General features: G+C 42.8%; 1 protein-coding gene and 1 long non-coding RNA gene across 4 annotated transcripts in view; one reads left to right on the top strand and one right to left on the bottom strand.

Annotated features, from left to right (window-relative positions):
* CCDC60 (coiled-coil domain containing 60) overlaps positions 1-22,488 on the top strand; it is a 205,132-nt gene extending 182,644 nt beyond the window's left edge. The window contains exons 10-14 of the mRNA XM_028829958.2: positions 1,175-1,237; positions 1,927-2,052; positions 9,520-9,651; positions 11,779-11,968; positions 22,061-22,488. Coding sequence (XP_028685791.2) covers positions 1,175-1,237; positions 1,927-2,052; positions 9,520-9,651; positions 11,779-11,968; positions 22,061-22,162 — 613 coding nt within the window. The 3' untranslated portion in view covers positions 22,163-22,488. The remainder of the gene's footprint in view (positions 1-1,174; positions 1,238-1,926; positions 2,053-9,519; positions 9,652-11,778; positions 11,969-22,060) is intronic.
* The window catches only part of LOC107001043 (uncharacterized), a 202,781-nt gene that overhangs the window by 119,997 nt on the left and 56,203 nt on the right, over positions 1-26,581 (bottom strand). The window lies entirely within an intron of this gene.

Consider the following 26,581-nt stretch of genomic DNA (forward strand, 5'->3'; position numbering starts at 1 on the left):
CCCTCAATCACTGTCAAAGCTCTTGAAAAGAAGAGAGTCATCTATAGGAGGAAGGTCAGGGCCACCACGCTCCCTCAAAGAATTCATCTGCAGGGATTAGGGCAGCTGGTTGGAATCCAAAATCAAGGCTTTCTGGATATTGTTAATGGGGGCCTGCTTCTTACCCAAGTAGGATGAGGATTTGCCCACTAGGCCTAAGACCTCCACATCTAGTCCTGTGAGCTTCTGGGGAAACCAGCAAAGGCCAAGACCTTTTCTATGGGGAGGGGTCTGGAAAAAGAAGTCCCAAATGCCACAGGACTAGAAGCAAAAGGTTACCCACACATCCTATTAATAAGGAAAACAGTCTTACTACCCCCTCCCCCAGAGCCACACAGATAAAGTGGTCAGACAGTTTTCCAAGCATTTGGAAGAAAGAAGGGGAAACACGGTCAGCGCAAAGGTGCTAGACAATGGTGCTGAAAGCCCAAGTCCCTAAACAAGGATCCTGGAGAAAGGCGTGAGCGGGGGTGGTGGGCAGGGGTAGGGGCTCCTCATCCCCCTCTAGGAAGCTTGCCCAGGCAGAGTCACAGGAGGGTGTATCCATATGAGGATTCAATCATCCACACCTAGAAAGGGTTGGCTGGCCTGATGAGTTGATGGGTCACAGATGAGGAAACTGACCATCCAGAAGGGAGCTGCTTGCTCACAGACTGACAAGGGGTAAAATGGGTGTTGGGCTTCACTAAATCTGCACCTGGCCCAGTGTTAAGTGTTGGGTATGGAGAGGAGTATGGAAAGGTCTTAAGCCAATTCACCCTCCAGACAAAAGAACAGTTTTACACAAATGAAACTGAGATCCAGAAAAGACATAATCCTGACAATATGCAGAGGCGGAAGGTCAAAATTAGACAGGAGAGTTCAGATAGGACTGTAGGACTTGTTGCGGACCATAAGGCAGGATAGGATTTAAGTTGGTAGAAAATAAACAAAGAGGACCCTCCAGGCAGGGATATGGTGGGAGGAAAGGCCAAGAGGTGGGAAGAAATTCATAGAGTTCTGTGACTGGTGCCTTGATTAGCACCACCTCCCTTGCCTGAATCCTGGAAGCTGGCAAGTGCCATGGAGCCCTGGGGACACCATTTTCTTGAAAAGCAGACTCTGAGCAACTTGAAACCATCCTTTTGTGTTTCAGTGAGAGATCCAGCAGTACAAGTGCAGAAAGCCACATCCAACCAGTCCAGAAGAAGTCTAAAAAGTAAGCCAGGAGGGCAATGGAAGGAGCCACACAACAGGGAACGTGGTGACCACACCCTCTATATTCCAGGGGTGTGGAAATGACCCAATGCAGACCAGACTCCCTAAAGCCATAGACGATGCTGAAGGACAAGGGATCCCCCAGGTTTAGGGACTCATAGTCAAGAAGCTGAGCAACAATGCAGACAATGGCAAGAAACTCTTCCGCTGTGCCAGGCACCACGAAAAGCATTCTGCCTTCATTACCTTCCTTGTTCCTCAAAACCGATCCTATAAGGCAGGGGCATTATCCCATCTTACAAAGGAGCAGGCAGAAACCTGGCCACGTGAAATGTCTTGCCTGAGGCCACACAGCTAAGAAGTGGTGGAGCTGGACTTTGAGCCTGAATCTCCCAGCTCCAAATTCCATCTCCCATCCTTAACATTCGCTGGGCTCCAGTGACCAGCTGTCTCACCGTGGGCTCATTTAATAGGGTCTGAACCACCATCCTGATGCTATTGGGAGGATCTGTCCTTCCTACATCCAGGGGGATGCTTAGGAAGTCTCCAGGTGAGGGCAGAGAACCCAGGTGGCTACAGGGAGTCCTACATGCAGAGCACCTTGGGGCCAAGGGAGCCAGAGTGGGACCCAGGTTACTAGGGGACATCCCTGGGCTCCATTCCCCAAGCCCTTCTTATCTGTGTCCACAGCCGCACTAATTATGACATCAACATCCAGTACAAGAGTGGGGTGTGTAACAGCATGAGGGCCAAGTTTTACAGCGTAGCCCAGGAGGCTGGCTTCTGCCTGCAGGACAAGATGGAAATCCTCATGAAGTAAGGGCACACATATATCCATTCATTTGAAGGGCATTCACTGGGTACCTACTATATGCCTGCCAGATGCCAGGTGCTGGGGTTATATCACAAAGAAGAGCTTGCTCTCTGTCCTCAGGGAGCTCACAGTCTTCTGGAAAATATGGGCAGAAACAAAATAACTGTATCATAAATATGTAGGTACAAATTATAATCATTGTCCTACCGTAAGAGAACAGGGTGCTACGAGAGAGATATAGACAGGATAGGTACCTAATCTAGATTGGGAAATCTGGGAAGACCTCTCCGAGGAGGTAACTTTCAGATGAGTCCTGAAGGATAAGGAAGAGCCGGCAGTGTGATGAGAAGGTGGAATTACATTCCAGGTAGAAGGAAAAGTGCATGCAAAGGCCCAAGTGCAGAAGGGACATGGAGAATTTGAAGAGGATGGACAAGTGGTAGATGAGGGCTGCATCATGCAAGCCACAAATGCCAGAGTTACGATGTGGGATTTGATTTTAAGAGCACCAGAAAGCTATTGAAAGTTTTTGTTCTCTGTTCTGACAACCCAATAATTTCTTCCCTTTCTAGCTTACCCCTTGACTCCAGAGACCATCCACCCCAATAAATGTATCTATACAACAAAGTTTGCATTATGGCCCGTTGCACTCTCATTCTCACAGCACTGATGGGCTGAATGCTCTGAGGCTAGGATTTGGAGAAGACTAATCCTCGCCCTCTCCTTCTGGGAGCTAACAGTCCAGTAGGGAAGATGGAAAAGCAAACAGGAAATTAGCACACAGGGGTCTGGAGGTTGTGGGAGGAAGCAGCCTGCTAAGGGAACATAAAAGGGATGCCCCGCCTCGCCCAGGACAGCCCTCAGAAAGATCTCCTTGGAGGAAACAGCATTTTATTTTATTTTATTTCATTTCATTTTATTTTATTTTATTTATTTATTTTATTTTATTTTATTTTTTTTTTTTTTTTTTGAGACGGAGTCTCGCTCTGTCGCCCAGGCTGGAGTGCAGTGGCGCGATCTCGGCTCACTGCAAGCTCTGCCTCCCGGGTTCACGCCATTCTCCTGCCTCAGCCTCCCGAGTAGCTGGGACTACCCACAACCGCGCCCGGCTAATTTTTTGTATTTTTAGTAGAGACGGGGTTTCACCGTGGTCTCGATCTCCTGACCTTGTGATCCGCCCGCCTCGGCCTCCCAAAGTGCTGGGATTACAGGCGTGAGCCACCGCGCCCGGCTATTTTATTTTATTTTTGAGACAGGGTTTTGCTCTGTTACACGGGCTGGAGTTCAGTGGCATGATCATACCTTACTGCAGCCTCAAGTGCTAAGGTTTTTGGTTTTGTTTTTTGGTTTGGGGGTATTTTTTTTACAGATAGGGTCTTGCTATGTTGCCCAGGCTGGTGTCAAACTCCTGGCCTTAAGCAGTCCTGTCACCTTGGCTTCCCAAAATGCTGGGTTTGCAAGCATGAGCCACAACACACAGCTGGAAACAGTATTTTCAGTTTAATAAACATAGATGGTATTCCCAGGGCACTTACTATGTACCAGTCATGGATGTAAGAGCTTTGTATTTACGTATCATTTAATGCTCACAACAATCCTATGAGGTAGGTGCTATCATTAGACTTATTTTGTAGATGATAAAAGTGAGCTCAGAGATGCCTCTTATCAAAGGTTCTCCAGTGGCTAAGTAGTAAAGCTAGAATTCAAACCCAAAGAGTCATGCTGAACAACTTGGAAAATATATTTCAGGATGTCATCCATGAAAACTTCCCCAACCTTGCTAGAGAAGCCAATAGTCAAATTCAGGAAATACAGACAACTCCTGCAAGAGTCTACACAAGAAGGTCATCCCCAAGACACATAATCAGCAGATTTTCCAAGGTCAAAATGAAGAATGTTAAGGGCAGCTAGAGAGAAAGGGCAGGTCACCAAAAAAGGGATCCCCATCAGGCTAACAGCAGACCTCTCAGCTGAAACCCTATAAGCCAGAAGAGATTGGGGGACTATATTTAACATCCTTAAAGAAAAAAATATTCAACCAAGAATTTCATATCCAGACAAACTAAGCTTCCTGCGTGAAAGAGAAATAAGATCCTCTTCAGATAAGCAAATGTTGAGGAACTTAATCACCACCAAGCATGCCTTCCAAGAAATCTCGAAAGGAGTACTAAATATAGAAAGGAAAGACTGCTATCAGCTAATATAAAAAGACACTTAAACATACAGACCAGTGTCACTGTAAAGCAACCACACAAACAAGCCAGCATTATAACCAGCTAATAGCACAGTGACAGGATCAAATCCACACATATCAATACTAACCTTGAATGTAAATGGGCTAAATGCGCCATTTAAAATTCACAGAGTGGCAAGCTGGATAACAAAGCAAGACCCAACGGTATGCTGTCTTTAAGAGACTCATCTCATGCATAATGACAGTTATAGGCTCAAAATAAAGGGATGAAGGAAAACCTACCAAGCAAATGGAAAACAGAAAAAAGCAGGCATTGCCATCCTAATTTCAGACAAAATAGATTTGAAACAAGCAAAGATCATAAAAGACAAGGGAAGGGCATTACATAATTGTAAAGGGTTCAAATTCAGCAAGAAGACCTAACTATCATAAATATATATGCATCCAACATAGGAGCACCCAGATTTATAGAGCGAGTTCTTAGAGACCTACAAAGAGATATAGACTCCCACTCAATAATAGTGGGAGACTTCAACACTCCACTGACAGTATTAAACAGATAATTGAGGCAAAAAATTAACAAAGATATTCTGGACCTAAACTCAGCATTGGAACAAATGGATCTGACAGACCTTTATAGAAGTCTCCACCCCAAAACAACAGAATATACATTCTTCTTATCACCACATAGCACATACTTAAAATTGACTACATAATTGGACATAAAACAATCCTCAATACATGTAAAAGAACCAAAATCATACCAAACACACTCTCAGACCATAGCACAATAAAAATAGAAGTCAACACAAAGAATATCACTCAAAACTATACAATTACATGGAAAGTAAACAACATGCTCCTGAATGGCTTTTGAGTAAATAATGAAATTAAGGCAGAAATCAAGAAGTTTTTAAAAAATAATGAGAACAAAGATATAATATACCAGAATCTCTGGGACACAGCTAAGGCAGTATTAAGAGGGCAACTCATAGCACTAAATACCCACATCAAAAAGTTATAAAGATCTCAAATTAACAACCTAACTTCACAACTGAAAGAATTAGAAAAGCAAGAACAAACCAACCCCAAAGCTAGCAGAAGATGAGAAATAACAAAAATCAGAGCTGAACTGAAGGGAATCAAGACATGAAAAACCATTCAAAAGACAAACAAATCCAGAAGTTGATTTTTTGAAAAAGAATAATAAAATAAATAGGCCACTAGCTGGACTAATTAAGAAGAAAACAGAGAAGATCCAAAAAACACAATTAGAAATGATGAAGGGAATGTTACTACTGACCCCACAGAAATAAAAATAACCATCAGAAACTACTACAAACACCTCTATGCACACAAACTAGAAAACCTGGAAAAGACAGATAAATTCCTGGACACATACACCCTCCCAAGACTGAGCCAGGAAGAAACTGATTCCCTGAACAGATCAATATCAAACTCTACAATTGAATCAGTAATAAATAGCCTACCAACCAAAAAAATGCCCAGGACCTGATGGATTCACAGCCAAGTTCTACCAGATGTAAAAACAAGAGCTGGTACCATTTCTACAGAAAGTATTCCAAAAATAGAGGAGAAGGGACTTCTTCCCAACTCATTCTATGAGGCCATATCATCTTAATTCCAAAACCTGGCAGAGACACCACAAAAAAAGAAAACTTCAAGCCAATATTTTTGACGAACATCAATGCAAAAATTATCAGCAAAATACTTGCAAACCAAATCCAGCAGCATATCAAAAAGCTAATCCACCACGATCAAGTAGGCTTTGTACCTGGGATATGAGGTTGGTTCAACATACAAAAATTAATAAATATGATTTATCATATAAAGAGAACTAAAGACAAAAACCACATGATTATCTCAACAGATGTAGAAAAGGCTTTTGATAAAATTCAACATCGCTTCATGTTAAAAGCTCTCAATCAACTAGGTATTGAGGGAACATACCTCAAAATAATAAGAGCCATCTATGACAAACCCATAGCCAACATCATACTGAATGAGCAAAAGCTGGAAGCATTCCTCTTGACAACCAGCACAAGACAAGGATGTCCTCTCCCACCACTTCCATTTATTGTAGTATTGGAAGTCTTAGCCAGAGCAATCAGGCAAGAAAAAGAAATAAAGCGCATCCAAATAGGAAGAGAGGAAGTCAAACTATCTCTGCTTGCAGATGACATGATTCTATATCTAGAAATCTCCATAGTATCAGCCCAAAAGCTCATTCAGCTGACAAACAAGTTTCAGGATACAAAATCAATGTACAAAAATCACTAGCATCCCAATACACCAATAACAACCAAACTGAGGGCCAAATCAGAAAGGCAATTTCACCCACAACTGCCACAAAAAATACCTAGGAATACAGCTAGTCAGGGAAGAGCAAGATTTCTACAATAAGCATTACAAAACACAGCTCAAAGAAATCAGAGAAGACACAAACAAATAGAAAAACATCCCATGCTCATGAGTAGGAAGAATCAATATCACTAAAATGGCTATACTGCCCAAAGCAATTTATAGATTCAATTATATTCCTATCAAACTACCAGAAAGACATTCTTCACAGAACTAGAAAAAAATTATTTTACAAATTATATGGAACCAAAAAAGAGCCTGAATAACCAAGGCAATCTTAAGCAAAAAGAACAAAACTGGAGGAATCACATCACCTGACCTCAAACTATACTACAAGGTAACAGTGACCAAAACAGCATGGTACTGGTACAAAAACAGGCACATAGACTGATAGAACAGAATAGAGAGCCCAGAGTAAGGCTGCACATCTGTGACCATCTGATCTTTGACAAAGGTGACAAAAACAAGCAATGGAGAAAAGACTCTCTATTCGGTAAATGGTGCTGGGATAACTGGCTAGCCAGATGCAGAAGGTTGAAGCTGGACCTCTCCCTTACACCATACAGAAAAATCAACTCAAGATGGATTAAAGACTTAAATGTAAAACCCAAAACTAAAAAGTCCATGGAAAACAACTTAGGCAATACCATCCCAGACCTAGGAATGGGCAAGATTTTATGACAAAGACACCAAAAGCAATTGCAACAAAAGCAAAAATTGACAAATGGAATCTAATTGAACTTAAGAGCTTCCATCCAGCAAAAGACGCTATCAACAGAGTAAACTGACAACCCACAGAATGGGAGAAAATATTTGCAAACTATGCATCTGACAAAGGTCTAATACCCAGCATCTGTAAGGAACTTAAAGAAATTTACAAGAGAAAAACAACCCATTGAAAAGTGGGCAAAGGATATGAACAAACACTTTCTTAAAAGAAGACATACATGTGGCCAAGAAGCATATTTTTAAAAGCTCAACATCACTGATCATTAGAGAAATGCAAATTAAAACTACAAGGAGATACCATCTCACAACAGTCAGAATGACTGTTAGTAAAAAGTCAAAAAATAACAGATGTTGGCGAGGTCGTGGAGAAAAAGGAATCCTTATACGCTGTTAGTGGGAGTGTAAATTAGTTCAACCATTGTGGAAAGCAGTATGGCTATTCCTCAAAGAGCTAAAACAGAACTACCATTTAATCCAGCAATCCCATTACTGGGTATATACTATCCAAAGGAACATAAATCATTCTACCATAAAGACACATGCATGTGAATGTTCACTGCAGCACTATTGACAATAGCAAGGACACAGAATCAATCTAAATGCCCATCAATGACAGACTGGATAAAAAAAGTGGTACATATACACCACGGAATATTATGCAGCCATAAAAAAGAATGAGATCATGTATTTTTTGGGAACATAGATGGAGCTGAAGGCTATGATCCTAGCAAACTAACGCAGGAACAGAAAACCAAATACCACATGTTCTCACTTATAAGTGGGAGCTAAATGATAAGAATTTATGAACACAAAGGAGGAAACAACAGACACTGGAGTCTACTTTGAGGGGGTATGGTGGGAGGAGGGGGAAGAGCAGAAAATATAACTATTGGGTACAGAGCTTAATACCTGGGTGATGTAGTAATATGTACAATAAACCCCCGTGACACATGTTTATCTGTGTAACAAATCTTCACATGTAGCCCCAAATCTAAAACAAATTTTTAAAAAGTCATGCTGGAAAAGTAGGGTGGAAGGGAGTTTCAAGGAAAAGCAACAGCTAGGTCTCAGAAGTCAGAGGGGCACAGACAACCAGGGAACTGCTAGTAGTCAGGTGTGGCTGGGGCATAGGGTGTTTGCAAGGTTATCAGAGAGCTAGACAAGCCAGATTATAAAAGGCTGTGATAGCCCAGCTGTGGAGGTTGAGCTTTATCTCAGAGACTTTGATCATGACCCAAAGGATAAAATTCTGGAAGAGAAGGGATGGAAAGGATGGGGATAAAGCCAGAAAATGTGAGGGCTGAATTATTTAGAGTCTTGGAGAATAACTTATTCTGAGCAAACTGAAAAGCCATTGAAAGCTGTATGCAGTGGGGTGACATGGTGATATTTACCATATAAAGTCTCATTGGAGAGACAGAACATAGGCACAAAATGATAAGGGGAGTGGGGAAGAGAGGAAACAGCACGAGTTAACACCTACAGTATGTCTGGCATGAAGCTCAACACTTGACACACATTATATCATTTAATTCTCACATCTGACAAATAGGAATCATTATTATTCCCCATCTTAGAGACTGAAAAGCTGTGTAAATACAGTCAGAAGTAGGAAGAGAATGAAAGCTAATAAAAAGTTTATTAGGAAAATAACTGGAAAATAGTGCTTCAGGACCTTGGAGAGAGCTGTATCCTCTTGTGGCAAAAGCAAGAGCCTAAGTTAAAGACTAGCTGGCCTGTAATCCCAGCACTTTGGGAGGCCGAGACGGGCGGATCACGAGGTCAGGAGATCGAGACCATCCTGGCTAACACGGTGAAACCCCGTCTCTACTAAAAAAAAAAAAAAAAATACAAAAAACTAGCCGGGCGAGGTGGCGGGCGCCTGTGGTCCCAGCTACTCGGGAGGCTGAGGCAGGAGAATGGCGTAAACCCGGGAGGCGGAGCTTGCAGTGAGCTGAGATCCGGCCACTGTACTCCAGCCTGGGCGACAGAGCGAGACTCTGTCTCAAAAAAAAAAAAAAAAAAAAAAAAAAAGACTAGCTGACAGGGTTAAGAAAAGCCTCATGAAGGAAAAAGTATTTAAGTCAGATCTCAAAGGTCAGCTAGGGTGGTTATAAGAGGAGGGAATCTTATTCTTCTCTCTCTTTCTCATACAACCTTGTAGGCGCCAAGAAGAAAGAGGTATCCAGAAGTTCCGTGCTTTTGTCCTTGTCTCTAATTTTCAAAAGGACATAGCAAAAATGAGACATCACATATCTGTAGTAAAAGGAGATGCAGAAGAAATTGCAGACCACTGGTAAATATCCTAAGAACCACATAAGATGGTCCCTGGAAGAGGACAGGGTGTTGTTATTACAAGATCACAACTGATTCCACTCTCCTTCAAGGCATAGAGAGGCATTACTCCAAAACTGTCATTGGCCACCAGTAGGATCCCCTACCCCCCAGACACACTAAAGCTAGAGCACAATCAGGCCCAAAACTCCTGGTTTCTGAAATCACAGATAATCCAACCCATTGTGTTCTCCATATTTACCTGCTGTTTGATTCGGACTTGCCAGGCCCTGTGGGACAGGCAGATGAGGCATATCAACCTGAAAATTTCTACAGATTCCAAGGTCTATGGGGTGATCACTGCATCCCCCAAGTAATGCAATCCCTAAAAAATGCAAAACTAGGCAGGCATATCCTAGAAACACTGTGCCACAGCACAAGGGTGATGATAAGTAGCAACAAAAAAAGCAACATGAATTGAGTGATTACTGGATGGCAGTTACTATATAAGCAATTTTCATAAATTGTCTATTTTATCCTCCCAACAAAATAATCCTGAAAGGTACATATTAACCCCCATTTCACAAGCAAGGAAACAGAGACTCAGAGGGGTAAATTCATTTGTCAAAGTTCACACCATCAGTTAACTGGTGAATTTAGGATTCAAACCCCTGTCTAACGTCAGTCTGTATGCTCATTTGCAATATAGAATTGGAATCTACTGAACTGTGGTGTCCCGAACCCCATCCTAGCAGGGTGAATACACTAAGATCTAAGACTAAGATGAGAAAGTAAAAAATGTACACAGAATCTCCTCCATGAGTTTTATAATGCAAAACAGCAACTTACAAGCAGGTCGCTGGAGTCTTTGCAGAGCTGTGGGAACTTCTACGCCACCTCACATCCCAGAACATCACTTTCTCACAAGCAATGTCTGGCCCTGAAAATACATGAGTCATATAAGAGGGATCCTCTTATGAAAGGGGGAAAAGGGTCTTCTGTAAACCCTCTTCCCTCTGTGGGAGGGAAGTTGGGGGGAGGAGGAAAGCATGTTACGAACTAATTCACATAAAGGTATTACGGAAGGAAATTAATGCTGGTCCTCCCACAGTAAGATTCAGCCCACAAATCTAATGATGGAATTTCTGTCATTATTATGGGGGAAGTAATTGCCCTCCATAGTAACATTAAAATCAGTCAAACAAACCACAGCCTAGTAAGGATGATGTTCAGTTGTAGTTGTTCATTCATCCAATTACTCATTCAGTCTTTCAAATGATAGTTATTGAGCACCTACTATGAGTTAGGCAGTATTCTAGCAATCTGAATACTGAATAACTCAGACAAGTTTCCTCTTCTCCTCAACGAGACTTGATTCTAAACAAGGAGACAGGAATCAATATAATAAATGTATATTCTAGAATATAAAGCAGTATGAGAAGCCCAAAATATATAATGGATGATCAATTTCATCTTCAAAATTTTCCACAATGAGCACACATACAGCAAGGGGTGAGGGATTTCTTTTAAAAGAGATCCACCTGCCTTAAGACCTGATCACATCTGAACCATCTCCTTAGGTTAGACCTAAGGTAGATTAGACCAAGTAGGTTATTCAAGGATGGATCCCAAAACTACTCTCACATTCACACAACACTGAAATACTCAAAGCTTTGACCCAACCTTGATCATGAATCAAAGAGATAGAAAATATATACACACACGCACAAACACACACACACACACCAGCTTGGGTGTGAGAGCCTCCTGCATCCTAGAAGACATCTCATAGATGTGTGTACACCCACTCTGACCTCATTAACCCTCAAGAGAGAAGTTTCAGATCCCAAGGTCCATTCCTTTCTTCTAACATTTCACATTGTCTGATAGAAAAATTACAAATACATCCCTTGAAATCGTACCTTTGTTTTATTTTGTAATGAAATGCAAGTCATTCTCCATCTTTTCCTACCCCTAAAAGTAAAGACGTGCCTGATCTGTGGGCCACAGAGGAAAGGCCCCTAGATAAAGAATCCTGCTGCCCTGGAGACATCACAGAGTAGCAGAGAGACAAAGCAGAGATGGATGGCCGTAGGTGCTCAGATCTTCCAGCAGCTTCCTAACTTGCCCTCTCCTCTTGGAATTGAAGGTACTTTGATCTGTTGTCCAAACTGCCAGAGGATTTAAAGAACTTCCGCCCTGCCAAAAAGATCCTGGTGAAACTGCAGAAGTTTGGAGAAAACCTGGACTTGCGGATTCGACCCCACGTCCTCCTGAAGGTGCTGCAGGATCTGAGGATTTGGGAACTGTGTTCCCCTGACATCGCTGTGGCTATTGAGGTAACCACCACCTCCCTCCCCTCCACAGTGTCTCAGATGTCCTCATTCAATCACCTCTCAACACTCAGGCACTGTTTAAGTGCTGGGGACACAAAGGCCCCTGCATTTATGGAGCTCATATTCTAATAGGAGAAGGATTGTTCCATTACCTGGTTGCCCAACTCCAACTGCAAGGGAGATTATATTCTATGTAAATGGTACCCCCTGGAAACTCAGAGGCTTTGGGGTGGCATAAAAAATGGGCAGTAATCATAAGGAGTCCTTTATCTTGCTACTAAAAATGTGGTCCATGGACCAGCAGCATGGACCTCACCTGTGCTCGTTAGAAATGCAGAATTGCAGGCTTCAAGTCAATCTGCCAACTCCAAGTTTACATTTTAATGGGATTCCAAGTGTCTCATATGCACAATACAGTTTGAGAAGCCCCATATGTAAGTAAGTTAGAAGGGATCTACCTTAACTCAGGCAACTGGGAAGGTGACTTTTAAGGCGAGATCTGAACCATGAGAAGACGGCACCATGAAGAGAAAGGGAAAGAGCAGATCAAGAAGAGAAGACAGTGTATGCAAAGATCCCAAAGCAGCACACGACTTGACTTGTTGGGAGAACTCGCTGGCAGTCAATGAGTGTGGAGGGAAGCAGACAAGGAGTGCATAGTTCCCAGGGGATTGGAGAGGTCAGTCTGTGCAGACCTTTGAAGGTCAAGACAAAAATTTAGGAGCCACTAAACAGTTTTCAGTAGTCATTCACCATTATCACCAGAAGAAGTTCCTGGTACTTTGTCAAAAGGCATCAGCAATACAAGGACTCCACAGTAAGAGGTTAATGAAGTCACTTCTTTAATTTCATTGGATGGCATATGTTCATTTTAACAGGACCTTCAATGCCTTCCTCCTGGTAAAGAAGTCAAATTCCCAGGCCTTGACAGGCTATGGAGCATGTGACATTTTCATACCAGGCGGGCCCTTCCACAGAATGACGTGGGTGTGTTAATGAGGGCAAGGTTAGGAGTGGAAGGAGGGGGATGACCTTGTAGACAAATTCAAATGCCAAGACTCTACTCCCCATGACCTGTGAGGCTCCTTCAGGAAAGACTCTAGCAGGTTAGGCCAAAACTAACTCTAGGGCAACTTCCACCTCCTACTCACCAGTTTTGGGGTCCAACATCCACTTGAAGTTATGGAAGACTTGGAAAAGCTAGTCCCTGCATGGGTAAGAAGAGGAAGTACTAGGAGCTCCTCTTTTATTTGAGGTGAGTTCACAGCCCTAATAAAATTTAGCAAGCTCTTTTCCTAGTGAGAACATCACAGAACTTTTATTATTATTATTATTATTATACTTTAAGTTCTGGGATATATGTGCAGAACATGAAGGTCTGTTACATAGGTATACATGTGCCATGGTGATTTTCTGTACCCATCAACCCGTCATCTCCTAATGCTATCCCTCCCTCAGCCCCCCACCCACTGACAGGACCCAGCTTGTGATGTTCCCCTTCCTGTGTCCATGTGTTCTCATTGTTCAACTCCCACTTATGAGTGAGAACATGTGTTTGGTTTTCTGTTCCTGTGTTAACTTGCCGAGAATGATGATTTCCAGCTTCATCCATGTCCCTGCAAAAGACATGAACTCATCCTTGTTTATGGCTGCATAGTATTCCATGGTGTATATGTGCAACATTTCCCTTATCCAGTCTATCATTGGTGGGCATTTGGGTTGGTTCCACATCTTTGCTATTGTGAATAGTGCTGTAATAAACATATGTGTGCATGTGTCTTTATAGTAGAAAGATTTATAATCCTTTGGTTATACACCCAGTAATGGGATTGCTGGGTCAACTGGTATTTCTGGTTCTAGATCCTTGAGGAATCACCACGCTGTCTTCCACAATGGTTGAACTAACTTACACTCCCACCAACAGTGTAAAAGCATTCCTGTTTCTCCACATCCTCTCCAGCATCTGACTTTTTAATGATCATTCATCCAATTACTCTCACACAATTGGCTCTCACACCCAAGATGGTGTGTGTTTTTGTGTGTGTGTGTGTGTGTGTGTGTGTGTATTTTCTATCTCTTTGATTAATGATCAAGGTTGGGTCAAAGCTTTGTGTATTTCAGTGTTATGTGAATGTGAAAGTAGTTTTGGAATCCATCCTTGAATAACCTACCTGGTCTAATCTACCTTAGGTCTAACCTAAGGAGATGGTTCAGATGTGATCAGGTCTTAAGGCAGGTGGATCTCTTTTTTAAAAAATCCCTCACCCCTTGCTGTATATGTGCTCATTGTGGAAAATTTTGAAGATGAAATTGATCATCCATTATATATTTTGGGCTTCTCATACTGCTTTATATTCTAGGATATATATTTATTATACTGATTCCTGTCTCCTTGTTTAGAATCAAGTCTCGTTGAGGAGAAGAGGAAACTTGTTTGAGTTATTCAGTATTCAGATTGCCAGAATACTGCCTAACTCATAGTAGGTGCTCAATAACTATCATTTGAAAGACTGAATGAGTAATTGGATGGATGAACATTGTTTCCTGACTTTTTAAGGATCGCCATTCTAACTGGCATGAGATGATATCTCACTGTGGTTTTGATTTGCTATTCTTTAATGACCAGTGATGAGGAGCTTTTTTTCACTTGTTTGTTGGCTGTGTAAATGTCTTCTTTTGAGAAGTGTCTGTTCATACCCTTCACCCAGTTTTTGATGATGTTGTTTATTTTTATCTTGTAAATTTGTTTAAGTTCCTTGTAGATTTTGGATATTAGCCCTTTGCCAGATGGGTAGATTGCAAAAATTTTCTCCCATTCTGTAGGTTGCCTGTTCACTATGATGATAGTTTCTTTTGCTGTGCAGAATCTCTTTAGTTTAATCAGATCCCATTTGTCAATTTTGGCTTTTGTTGCCATTGCTTTTGGTGTTTTAGTCAAGAAGTCTTTGCCCATGCCTCTGTCCTGAATGGTACTGCCTGGGCTTTTTTTCTAGGGTTTTGATGGTTTTAGGTCAAACATTTAAGTCTTTAATTCATCCTGAGTTAATTTTTGTATAAGGTGTAAGGAAGGGATCCAGTTTCAGCTTTCTACATAAGACTAGCCAGTTTTCCCATCGCCATTTATTAAATAGGGAATCCTTTCCCCATTGCTTGTTTTTGTCAGGTTTTTCAAAGATCAGATGGTTGTAGATGTGTGATGTTATTTCTGAGGGCTCTGTTCTGTTCCACTGGTCTATAATTCTGTTGTGGTACCAGTACCATGCTGTTTTGATTACTGTAGCCTTATAGTATAGTTTGAGTCAGGTAGCATGATGCCTCCAGCTTTGTGCTTTTTGTTGAGGGTTGACTTGGCAATGCGGGCTCTTTTTTGGTTCCATATGAACTTTATAGTAGTTTTTTCCAATTCTGAGAAGAAAGTCATTGGTACCTTGATGGGGATGGCACTGAATCTATAAATTACCTTGGGCAGTACGGCCATTTTCACGATATTGATTCTTCCTATCCATGAGCATGGAATGTTTTTCCATTTGTTTGTGTCTTCTTTTATTTTGTTGAGCAGTGGTTTGTAGTTCTCCTTGAAGAGGTCCTTCACATCCCTTGTAAGTTGGATTCCTAGGTATTTTATCCTCTTCGAAGCAATTGTAAATGGGAGTTAACTCATGATTTGGCTCTCTGTTTGCCTGCTATTGGTGTATAGGAGTGCTTGTGATTTTTGCACATTTATTTTGTATCCTGAGACTTTGCTGAAGTTGCTTATCAGCTTAAGGAGACTTTGGACTGAGACGATGGGGTTTTCTAAATATACAATCATGTCATCTGCAAACAGGGGCATTTTGACTTCCTCTTTTCCTAATTGAATACCCTTTATTTCTTTCTCTTGCCTGATTGCCCTGGCCAGAACTTCCAACAGCATGTTGAATAGGAGTGGTGAGAGAGGGCATCCCTGTCTTGTGCCAGTTTTCAAAGGGAATGCTTCCAGGTTTTGCCCATTCAGTATGATATTGGCTGTGAGTTTGTCATAAATAGCTGTTAGCATTTTGAGATATGTTCCGTCAATACCTAGTTTGTTGAAAGTTTTTAGGGTGAAGGGCTGTTGAATTTTGTCGAAGGCCTCTCTGCATCTATTGAGATAATCATGTGGTTTTTGTCTTTGATTCTGTTTATGTGATGGATTACATTTATTGATTTGTGTATGTTGAACCAGTCTTGCACCCCAGGGATGAAGCCGACTTGATCGTGGTGGATAAGCTTTTTGATGTGTTGCTGGATTCGCTTTACCAGTATTTTATTGAGGACTTTCGCATTGATGTTCATCAGAGATATTGGTCTAAAATTCTCTTTTTTTGTTGTGTCTCTGTCAGGCTTTGGTATCAGGATGATGTTGGCCTCATAAAATGACTTAGGGAGGATTCCCTCTTTTTCTATTGATTGGAATAGTTTCAGAAGGAATGGTACCAGCTCCTCTTTGTACCTCTCGTAGAATTCAGCTATGAATCCATCTGGTTCCGGACTTTTTTTGGTGGGTAGGCTATTATTTACTGCCTCAATCTCAGAGCCTGTTATTGGTCTATTCAAAGATTGAATTTCTTCCTAGTTTAGTCTTGGGAGGGTGTATGTGTCCAGGAATTTATCCATTTCTTCTAGATTTTCTAGTTTATTTGCATAGAGGTGTTTATAGTATTCTCTGATGGCAGTTTGTATTTCTGTGGGATTGGTGGTGATATTCCCTTTATCACTTTTTATTGCATCCATTTGATTCTTCTCTCTTCTCTTCTTTATTAGTCTAGCTAGCAGTCTATCTATTTTGTCAATCTTTTCACAAAAAAAACCAGCTCCTGGATTCATTGATTTTTTTGAAGGGTTTTTTCCCGTCTCTATCTCCTTCAGTTCTGCTCTAATCTTAGTTATTTCTTGTCTTCTTCTAGCTTTTGAATTTGTTTGCTCTTGCTTCTCTAGTTCTTTTAATTGTGATGTTAGGGTGTCGATTTTAGATCTTTCCTGCTTTCTCCTGTGGGCATTTAATGCTATAAATTTCCCTCTACACACTGCTTTAAATGTGTCCCAGAAATTCTGGTACGTTGTGTCTTTGTTTTCATTTGTCTCAAAGGACATTTTTATTTCTGCCTTAATTTCATTATTTACCCAGTAGTCATACAGGAGCAGATTGTTCAGTTTCCATGTGGTTGTGCAGTTTTGATTGAGTTTCTTAATCCTGAGTTCTAATTTGATTGAACTGTGATCTGAGAGACTGTTGTGATTTCTGTTATTTTACATTTTCTGAGGAGTGTTTTACTTCCAACTATGTGGTCAATTTTGGAATAAGTGCGATGTGGTGCTGAGAAGAATGTATATTCTGTTGATTTGGGGTGGAGAGTTCTATAGATGTTTATTAGGTCCGCTTGGTGCAGAGCTGAGTTCAAGTCCTGGATATCCTTGTTAACTTTCTGTCTCATTGATCTGTCTAATGTTGATAGTGGGGTGTTAAAGTCTCCCATTATTATTGTGTGGGAGTCTAAGTCTCTTTGTATGTCTCTAAGGACTTGCTTTATGAATCTGGGTGCTCCTGTATTGGGTGCATATATATTTAGGATAGTTAGTTTTTCTTATTGAATCGATTCCTTTACTGTTATATAATGGCCTTCTTTGTCTCTTTTGATCTTTGTTGATTTAAAGTCTGTTTTATCAGAGACTAGGATTGCAATCCCTCATTTTTTTGCTTTCCATTTGCTTGGTAGATCTTCCTCCATCCCTTTAGTTTGAGCCTATGTGTGTTTCTGCACATGAGATGGGTCTCCTGAATACAGCACACTGATGGGTTTTGACTCTTTATCTCATTTGCCAGTCTGTGTCTTTTAATTGGGGCATTTAGCCCATTTACATTTAAGCCTACTATTGTTATGTGTGAATTTGATCCTGTCATTATGATGTTGGCTGGTTATTTTGCCCATTAGTTGATGCAGTTTCTTCCTAGCATCAATGTTCTTTACAATTTGGCATGTTTTTGCAGTGGCTGGTACCAGTTGTTCCTTTTTATGTTTAGTGCTTCCTTCAGGTGCTCTTGTAAGGCAGGCCTGGTGGTGACAAAATCTCTGAGCATTTGCTTGTCTGTAAAGGATTTTATTTCTCCTTCACTTATGAAGCTTCGTTTGGCTAGATATGAAATTCTGGTTTGAAATTCTTTTCTTTAAGAATGTTGAATATTGGCCCCCACTCTTCTGGCTTGTAGAGTTTCTGTTGAGAGATCCACTGTTAGTTTGATGGGTTTCCCTTTGTGGGTAACCCAACCTTTCTCTCTGGCTGCCCTTAACATTTTTTCCTTCATTTCAACCTTGGTGAAACTGACAATTTCATGTCTTGGAGTTGCTCTTCTCGAGGAGTATCTTTGTGGCATTCTCTGTATTTCCTGAATTTGAATGTTGGCCTGCCTTGCTAGGTTGGGGAAGTTCTCCTGGATAATATCCTGAAGAGTGTTTTCCAACTTGGTTCCATTCTCCCTGTCACTTTCAGGTACACCAATCAAATGTAGCTTTGGTCTTTTCACATAGTCCCACATTTCTTGGAGGCTTTGTTTGTTTCTTTTTACTCTTTTTTTATCTAAACTTCTCTTCTCACTTTATTTCATTAATTTGGTCTTCAATCACTGATACACTTTCTTCCACTTGATTGAATCGGCTATTGAAGCTTGTGAATTCTTCATGTAGTTCTCATGCCTTGGTTTTCAGCTCTATCAGGTCATTTAAGGTCTTCTCTTCACTGTTTATTCTAGTTAGCCATTCATCTAATCTTTTTTCTAGGTTTTTAGCTTCCTTGCAATGGGTTCGAACATCCTCCTTTAGCTTGGAGAAGTTTTTTATTACCGACCCTCTGAAGCCTACTTCTATCAGCTCATCAAAGTCATTCTCCATCCAGCTTTGTTCTGTTGCTGGCAAGGAGCCGCGATCCTTTGGAGGAGAAGAGGTGCTCCAGTTTTCAGAATTTTCAGTTTTTCTACTCTGGTTTCTCCCCACCTTTGTGGTTTTATCTACCTTTGGTCTTTGATGTTGGTGACCTACAGATGGAGTTTTGGTGTGGATGTCTTTTTTGTTGATGTTGATGCTATTCCTTTCTGTTTGTTAGTTTTCCTTCTCCCACTCAGGTTTCTCAGCTGCAGGTCTGTTGGAATTTGCTGGAGGTCCACTCCAGACCCTGTTTGCCTGGTGTCACCAGCAGAGGCTGTAGAACAGCAAATATTGCAGAACAGCAAATATTTCTGCCTGATCCTTCCTCTGGAAGCTTCGTCCCAGAGGGTCATCCACCTGTATGGTGTCAGTCAGCCCCTACTGGGAGGTGTCTCCCAGTTAGGCTACACGGGGGTCAGGGACCCACTTGAGGAGGCAGTCTATCCATTCTCAGAGCTCAAATACTGTGCTGGGAGAACCACTGCTCACTTCAGAGCTGTCAGACAGGGACGTTTAAGTCTGCAGAAGTTTCTGCTGCCTTTGTTCAGCTATGCCCTGCCCCCAGAGATGGGATCTACAGAGGCAACAAGCCTTGCTGAGCTGCAGTGGACTCTGTCCAGTTCGAGCTTCCCCGGCCACTTTGTTGACTTACTCAAGCCTCAGCAATGGTGGATGCCCCTCCCCCTGCCAGGCTGCTGCCTCGCAGGTCAATCTCAGACTGGTGCGCTAGCAGTGAGCAATGCTCCATGGGTGTGGGACCTGCCAAGCCAGGTGTGGGATATAATCTCCTGGTATGCCATTTGCTAAGACCATTGGAAAAGTGCAGTATTTGGGAGGAAGTGTCCTGATTTTCCGGGTACAGTCTGTCACAGCTTCCCTTGGCTAGGAAAGGGAAATCCCCTGAGCCCTTGTGCTTCCCAGGTGAGGTGATGCCCCGCCCGGCTTCGGCTCACCCTCCATGGGCTGCACCCACTTTCCAAACAGTCCCAATGAGATGAACCAGGTACCTCAGTTGGAAATGCAGAAATCACCTGTCTTCTGCATTGATCATGCTGGGAGCTGCAGACTGGAGCTGTTCCTGTTTGGCCATCTTGGAACGGACTCCTAAGCTGGTTATTCTAGTTAGCAATTCCTCTAACCTTTTTTGAAGGTTCTTAGCTTCCTTGCATTGGGTTAGAACATGCTCCTTTAGCTCAGAGGAGTTTCTTATCACCCATCTTCTGAAGCCTACCTCTGTCAATTTGTCAAACTCATTTTCTGTCCAGTTTTGTTCCCTTGCTGGCGAGGAGTTGTGATTCTTTGGAGGAGAAGAAGCATTCTGGTTTTGGGAATTTTCACCTTTTTGTGTTGGTTTTTCCTCATCTTCATGGATTTATCTACTTTTGGTCTCTGATGTTGATGACCATCAAATGGGGTTTTTGTGTGGACGTCCTTTTTGTTGATGCTATTCCTTTCTGTTTGTTAGGTTTCCTCCTAACAGTCAGCCCCCTCTGCTGCAGGTCTGCTGGAGTTTGCTGGAGGTCCACTCCAGACCCTGTTTGCCTGGGTATCACCAGTGGAGACTGCAGAACAGCAAATATTGCTGCCTATTCCTTCCTCTGGAAGCTTTGTCCCAGAGGGGCACCTGCCTGATGCCATTCAGAGCTCTCTTATATGAGGTGTCTGTCGACCCCTCCTGGGAGATGTCTCCCAGTCAGGAGACATGGGGGTCAGGGACCCACTTGAGGAGGCAGTCTGTCCTTTAGCAGAGCTTGAGCACTGTGCTAGGAGATCTGCTGCTCTCTTCAGAGCTGGCAGGCAGGAACGTTTAAGTCTGCTGAAGCTGCACCCACAACTACACCTTCACCCGGGTGCTCTGTCCCAGGGAGATGGGAGTTTTATCTATAAGTCCCTGATTTGGGCTGCTGCCTTTCTTTCAGAGATGCCCTACCCAGAGAGGAGAAATCTAGAGAGGCAGTCTGGCTACAGTGGCTTTGCTGTGGGCTCTGCCCAGTTCGAACTTTCCGGTGGCTTTGTTTACACTGTGAGGGGAAAACTGCCTACTCAAGCCTCAGTAATGGCAGACACCCCCACCCCACCAAACTCGAGCATTCCAGGTTGACTTCAGACTGCTGTGCTGGTAGCAGGAATTTCAAGCCAGTGATCTCAGCTTGCTGGGCTCCGTGGAAGTGGGATCCAGTGAGCTAGACCACTTGGCTCCCTGGCTTCAGCCCCCTTTCCAGGGGAGAGGAAGTTCTGTCTCACTGGCATTCCAGGTGCCACGGGGGTATGAGAAAAAAACTCCTGCAGCTAGCTTGGTGTCTGCCCAAATGGCCACCCAATTTTGTGCTTAAAACCCAGGGTCCTGGTTGTGTAAGCACCCAAGGGAATCTCCTGGTCTGCGGGTTGCAGAGACCGTGGGAAAAGCATAGTATCTGGGCCAGAATGCACCGTTCCTCACAGCACAGTCCCTCCTGGCTTCCCTTGGCTAGGGGAGAGAATTCCCCAACCCCTTGTGCTTCCTGAGTGAGGCAACACCCCACCCTGCTTCAGCTTGCCCTCCGTGGGCTACACCCACTGTTTAACCAGTCCCAATGAGATGAGCCAGGTACCTCAGTTGGAAATGCAGAAACACACCCACCTTCTGTGTTGATCTCAATGGGAGCCGCAGACTGGAGCTGTTTCTATTCCACCATCTTGCCAGCCACCCAACATCACAGAACTTCTAATAACCTGGATATGGGGGTCTACATGAAACTCTTCCTTTTGTGTGTCTTAAACCCTCTCCAGGAAAGCAAGCCCATAGCTGTCATCAATTCTGAAAGGGATTTACAAACCAAAAACGTTTAAAGACAAATAACTGTTTGAAAAGATATTAAGGAGTAGAAAAGAAAGAAAAATGCAGATAGCTGGGACTTCCTGTCCTCCCCAAATTTCCTTCCATCAATAGCAACAAGAAGGGTCTTAAAATTAGTCTGCTGAGCCAGGAAACTGGAAAGGGGTCCTCTTCCCCAAAGGACCACCCCAATCTGATGCTCCAAGATTATGAATGCCTGAATGGTATTCCTGGGGCCACCAGTCTCAATCACATATCTTCCAGGATCTTGAGGGGAGGGAGGGAAGGTAGAGTCTACTTTTCAGATCAAATTCTGAGATTGCCACTGTGTCTGCCCCACAGTTTGTGCGAGAACACATCATTCATATGCCTCAAGAGGATTACATCAACTGGCTGCAGAGCCGGATCAACATACCCATCGGGCCCTACAGTGCCCTGAGGTAGGCTGGGCCTGGGTTGACCAGCTGTCTCAGTGGAGAAGTGTTTGCCTATATCATGTTCCTGTATCCTGCCTGTGTTCCTGCCTCCTGACTACCCTCATGGATGCTCTTTATGGATGACCCTTTACAGTAGGGTCATCTGGAGACTGACTTCTAGCAATATTTTTAGAGGGGGATGGTCCCAGGTGGCCCTCCCCTCAATTCCACACCCCAGACCCAACCTACCAGTTTCTGTTCTTCAATGATCCAGCCTGACTCTACCTACTTCCTCTTCAGATTCCTTCACCCTATTTATCTGCCTCAAATACGGGAGAATAAAACTGAACTGAATGTTTGATGTCTGTCTGGGAAAGAGCTGGGGCCATGGAATTCAAGTGTGGTATTTAGATCCTATTAACAACAGTTACCATTTATTGAGCTTCTGTTATGCAATAGATCCAGTGCTGAGTGCTTTACCTAGATAATATCATTTCAATCTCATAATAACTTCATTAAGTAGGCACTGATATTAACTTAATTTCATGCCAATTAAGCTACAGCATATTTCTCAATATTATATATATTGCCTTGGATGGTTGGGTGGGTGAGTGGATGGATGGATGGATGAATGGGCAGATGGGTGGATGGGCAGATGGGTGAGTGGGCAGATATATGTATGTATGGATGGATGGATGGATGGTGAATGGATGGATGGATGGATAGATGGATGGATGAATGACGGATGGATGGATGGATGGATGGATGATGCATGGATGGATGGATGGATGATGGATGGATGGATGGATGAATGGATGCTGGATGGATGGATGGATGGATAGATGGATGGATGAATGATGGATGGATGGATGGATGAATGGATGGTGGATGGATGGATGGATGGATAGATGGATGGATGAATGATGGATGGATGGATGGATGGATGGATGGCACATTTCTCAACAAGGCAATGGTATGCAAGAAAATTTTAGCCTTGAGTCCTCGTATATTTTCCGTTGGTCTTAGTTACAGAAGGAAGCTTATCTTCCTATCATCTCAAAATGTGTGTAGACTCATAACCTCTTCTCTCATCTTGGTCTTATGCTCACCTACATTCTCACTAAGTTATAGGAACCGTAGGCATTTTAATGTCCTTAGTGATGGCCACGCTGAATTAAAAATTGGACAACTGGACTTGATTTGCTCTTATGCCTGGATTATCAGAGCATTTAGGTAGGCTAGGCTCAAATCTCTCCATCTGGCAATCTAAAAGTGGGGAGGAGAGTTACATTCGAATTATTCTTTAGTCTAAGCAATCTCACACTCATCCATTCACCTATTCAGTCATTTATTCATTTAACGAATATTTATTGAGAGCCCAATATGCACCAACCAAGTTCTAGGTGTTAAGGATACAGCAAAGAACAAGGCAGACAAGGTCTCTCTTCTCATGGAGTTTGTCATTTTTTACAATTTCTTCTTTTTTTGACATATGGTCCAAGATGAGATCATGGAGTTCACATAAAAACAGAGAAGTCAATAAAATGTGACAGGGAGGGCAGAGGGATTATGTAACATCACATGTCCCTCCACAGAGATACCCTATGTTTAACAGTAAACCCCGTAAAGCTATTCGGGGTGGAAAGGTAAGATACACTCTACAGAGAAACTACGAAATTAAGAGACCCTACAGGTCTCTGTATTAAATAGGAATTTGAGTGAGGGAGGAGCAGAGAAGAAAGAGGGAGCAGCCAATAAAGAAGAAGAAAAAGGACAAAGGAGGTAGAGGAGGAAAAGGGAGCCGAGTAACAGGAGAGTGAGAAGGGACTTCAGGAGATAACCAATCGGTGGGGGGAAAAACAGGGCAGGGCTGGCTGGTGGATCCCTAAGAACCACAATGCAAACCAATCCCTCCACTTCATCCCTCTGGACCTTTAGTAGTTTCTGTTACATACCCAACTGTCTTCTGTGAGCAATGTTTTGAAGAAATAAAGAAAAGGCGCTGTGTTATACATCTGGGTTGCTTGGGGGCAAAAAAAAGTGGGGGGCCTTGAGGTACTCAGACCCTCACCACAATAAAGAGTTCAGGGCCTTGCAAGGTGGCTCAGGTCTGTAATGCCAGCGTTTTGGGAGGCCAAGGTGAGAGAATCCTTTGAGGCCAGGTATTCAACACCAGTCTGGGCAACATAGTGAGACCCCATCTCTACAGAATGTAATCGTTCTTAAAATTAGCTGGTGGAGTTCGAGACCAGCCTGGCCAATATGGTAAAACCCTGTCTCTACTAAAAATACAAAAAATTAGCCAGGCATGGTGGCACACCCCTGTGGTCCCAGCTACTCAGGAGGCTAAGGCAGGAGAATCACTTGAACCCAGGAGGCGGAGGTTGCAATGAGTCAAGATCCCACCACTGTACTCCGGCCTGGGTGACAAAACAAGACTCTGTCTCAAAAAAACAAAACAAAACAAAACAAAACAAAACAAAAAACCTTGTGGTAGCACCTGTAGTCCTACCTACTCAGAAGGCTAAGGCAGGAGGATCCCTTGAGCTCAGGAGGTCAAGACTGCAGTGAGCCGTGATCATGCCACTGTACCCCAGCCTGAGCAACAGAGCGAGATCCTGTCTCAAAAATAAAAGAGTATACTAGGAACAGGAAGTCAAAGTTAGAGAGACTACTATTGCATGAGCTCTCTAGGTTTATAGAAATCTTAAATGGACATTTGGCTTCTCACTACACATGGGACAGGAACCCAGCCAATTTGACATATATCTCAAATGTCAGGTGACCATCACAGCTGACATTTAATTACACAAGATAAACAGTGCAATGGTGCCAAATTAAAGCAAGTACAAAAAGATCCCAGTGGACACGAGGGAGGGGAGCACTAACTCATACTTGAGATGTCAGGAAAGGTTTTTGAGAAGAGGTGATTGATACCTGTAAGATGAGCTAGAGTTAGCCAGAGAGAGATGGGTAGGCAGACAAGGAGGGAAGAAAGAATGTTCCAAGCAGAAGGAACAGTATGTGCAAAGGCTGAAAGGTAAAAAAGAAGCTTAATTTGTCATTTGAGGACCTAAACGTAAGTCCAGCTGGGCCATATTTCGAATTGGGAGTACAGGACAGAGAAAGGGAGGAGCGGGGTTGGGGAGAGAAGTAGAAGCCAGATCTTTTAGATGCCTTATAAGCCATGTTAGGAAGTTTGGGCTTTATCTGCCTGGAAATAGGAATCCATGGAAGGATTTTGAGGAAGGAAATAATTGCATTTGCTTTCAGGGGAGAAAAATGGCACTCACAAAGAACAAGGAGCTAAGATGAGGCTGTGGCGGTGATTGTGGGGAGAGCAATGGGGGTGGAGATGGGGTGAAGACACTCATTGAAAAGATATTTAAACAGAAGAATCAACAGAACTTGGTGTGATGGATTATAAGTAACGGAGACGGGAATATCAGGAATCACGAGTGGAAGGTGATGCCTTAAATGCACCAGGAGAAGAGGAAGAAAAGAAATTCATAATGAGAAGATGAGAAGTTATGTTTTAAGCATATTGAGTTGGAGATGCCTGAGGGACAGCCAGGTAGGGGGACTGCATAACTCAGGAGAGGAGGCTGCACTGGAGACAGAAACATAGCAGCAGCATCCCATAGGTCAAGACGGTCAAAGGAAGAAATGGGACGACAGGCAAGAAGAGGAGAGGAGAGAGGGGGTCTTAAGGACAGAATAACAAAAAGCATCAAGAAACCTACTCACAAAATAACATTTACTGACTGGATGCAGTGGCTCAAGCCTGTAATCCCAGCACTTTGGGAGGCCCAGGTGGGCGGATCACCTGACATCACGAGTTCAAGACCAGCCTGACCAACATGGTGAAACCCACTCTATTAAAAATACAAAAATTAGCCAGGTGTGGTGGTGCATGCCTGTAATCCCAGGTACTCAGGAGCCTGAGACAGGAGAATCGCTTGAACCCGGGAGGTGGAGGTTACAGTGAGCTGAAATCATGGCATTGCACTCCAGCCTGGGTGACAGCATGAGACTCTGTCTCAAAAGAAATTAAAAAAAAAAAAATTTTTAAATAACATTTACTGAAGGGCTGCTTAGTTCCAGACCTCATGCAAAATATTTGGCATATATGATCTCATTCCATCTTCACAAGCCTGCAAAGAAGGGCTCTTGTATCCTTCCTGTTTTGCAGATGATGAAATAGAGGTTCTGAGAAGTGTTTTGTACGCATGTCCAGCTGACTATGAACCCCCTCCCCATCCCTACCCTCCGACCTCCAGCGCCCTCTGCTATGAAACAAGGAGGTTGTTGCGGTTTTGGAATTGAGCTCATCTAATGAGGAGGCTTTCATGAATTATATTAGCTCACATTTGTACTATATTCCCAGAGTGCCTTCTCCAGTATTATCTTATTCAGTGCTCACAGCATCCCTCTGAGGTGGGCATTA

Source organism: Macaca mulatta, chromosome 11, assembly GCF_049350105.2.
Source record: "Macaca mulatta isolate MMU2019108-1 chromosome 11, T2T-MMU8v2.0, whole genome shotgun sequence".
Taxonomy (NCBI): domain Eukaryota; kingdom Metazoa; phylum Chordata; class Mammalia; order Primates; family Cercopithecidae; genus Macaca; species Macaca mulatta.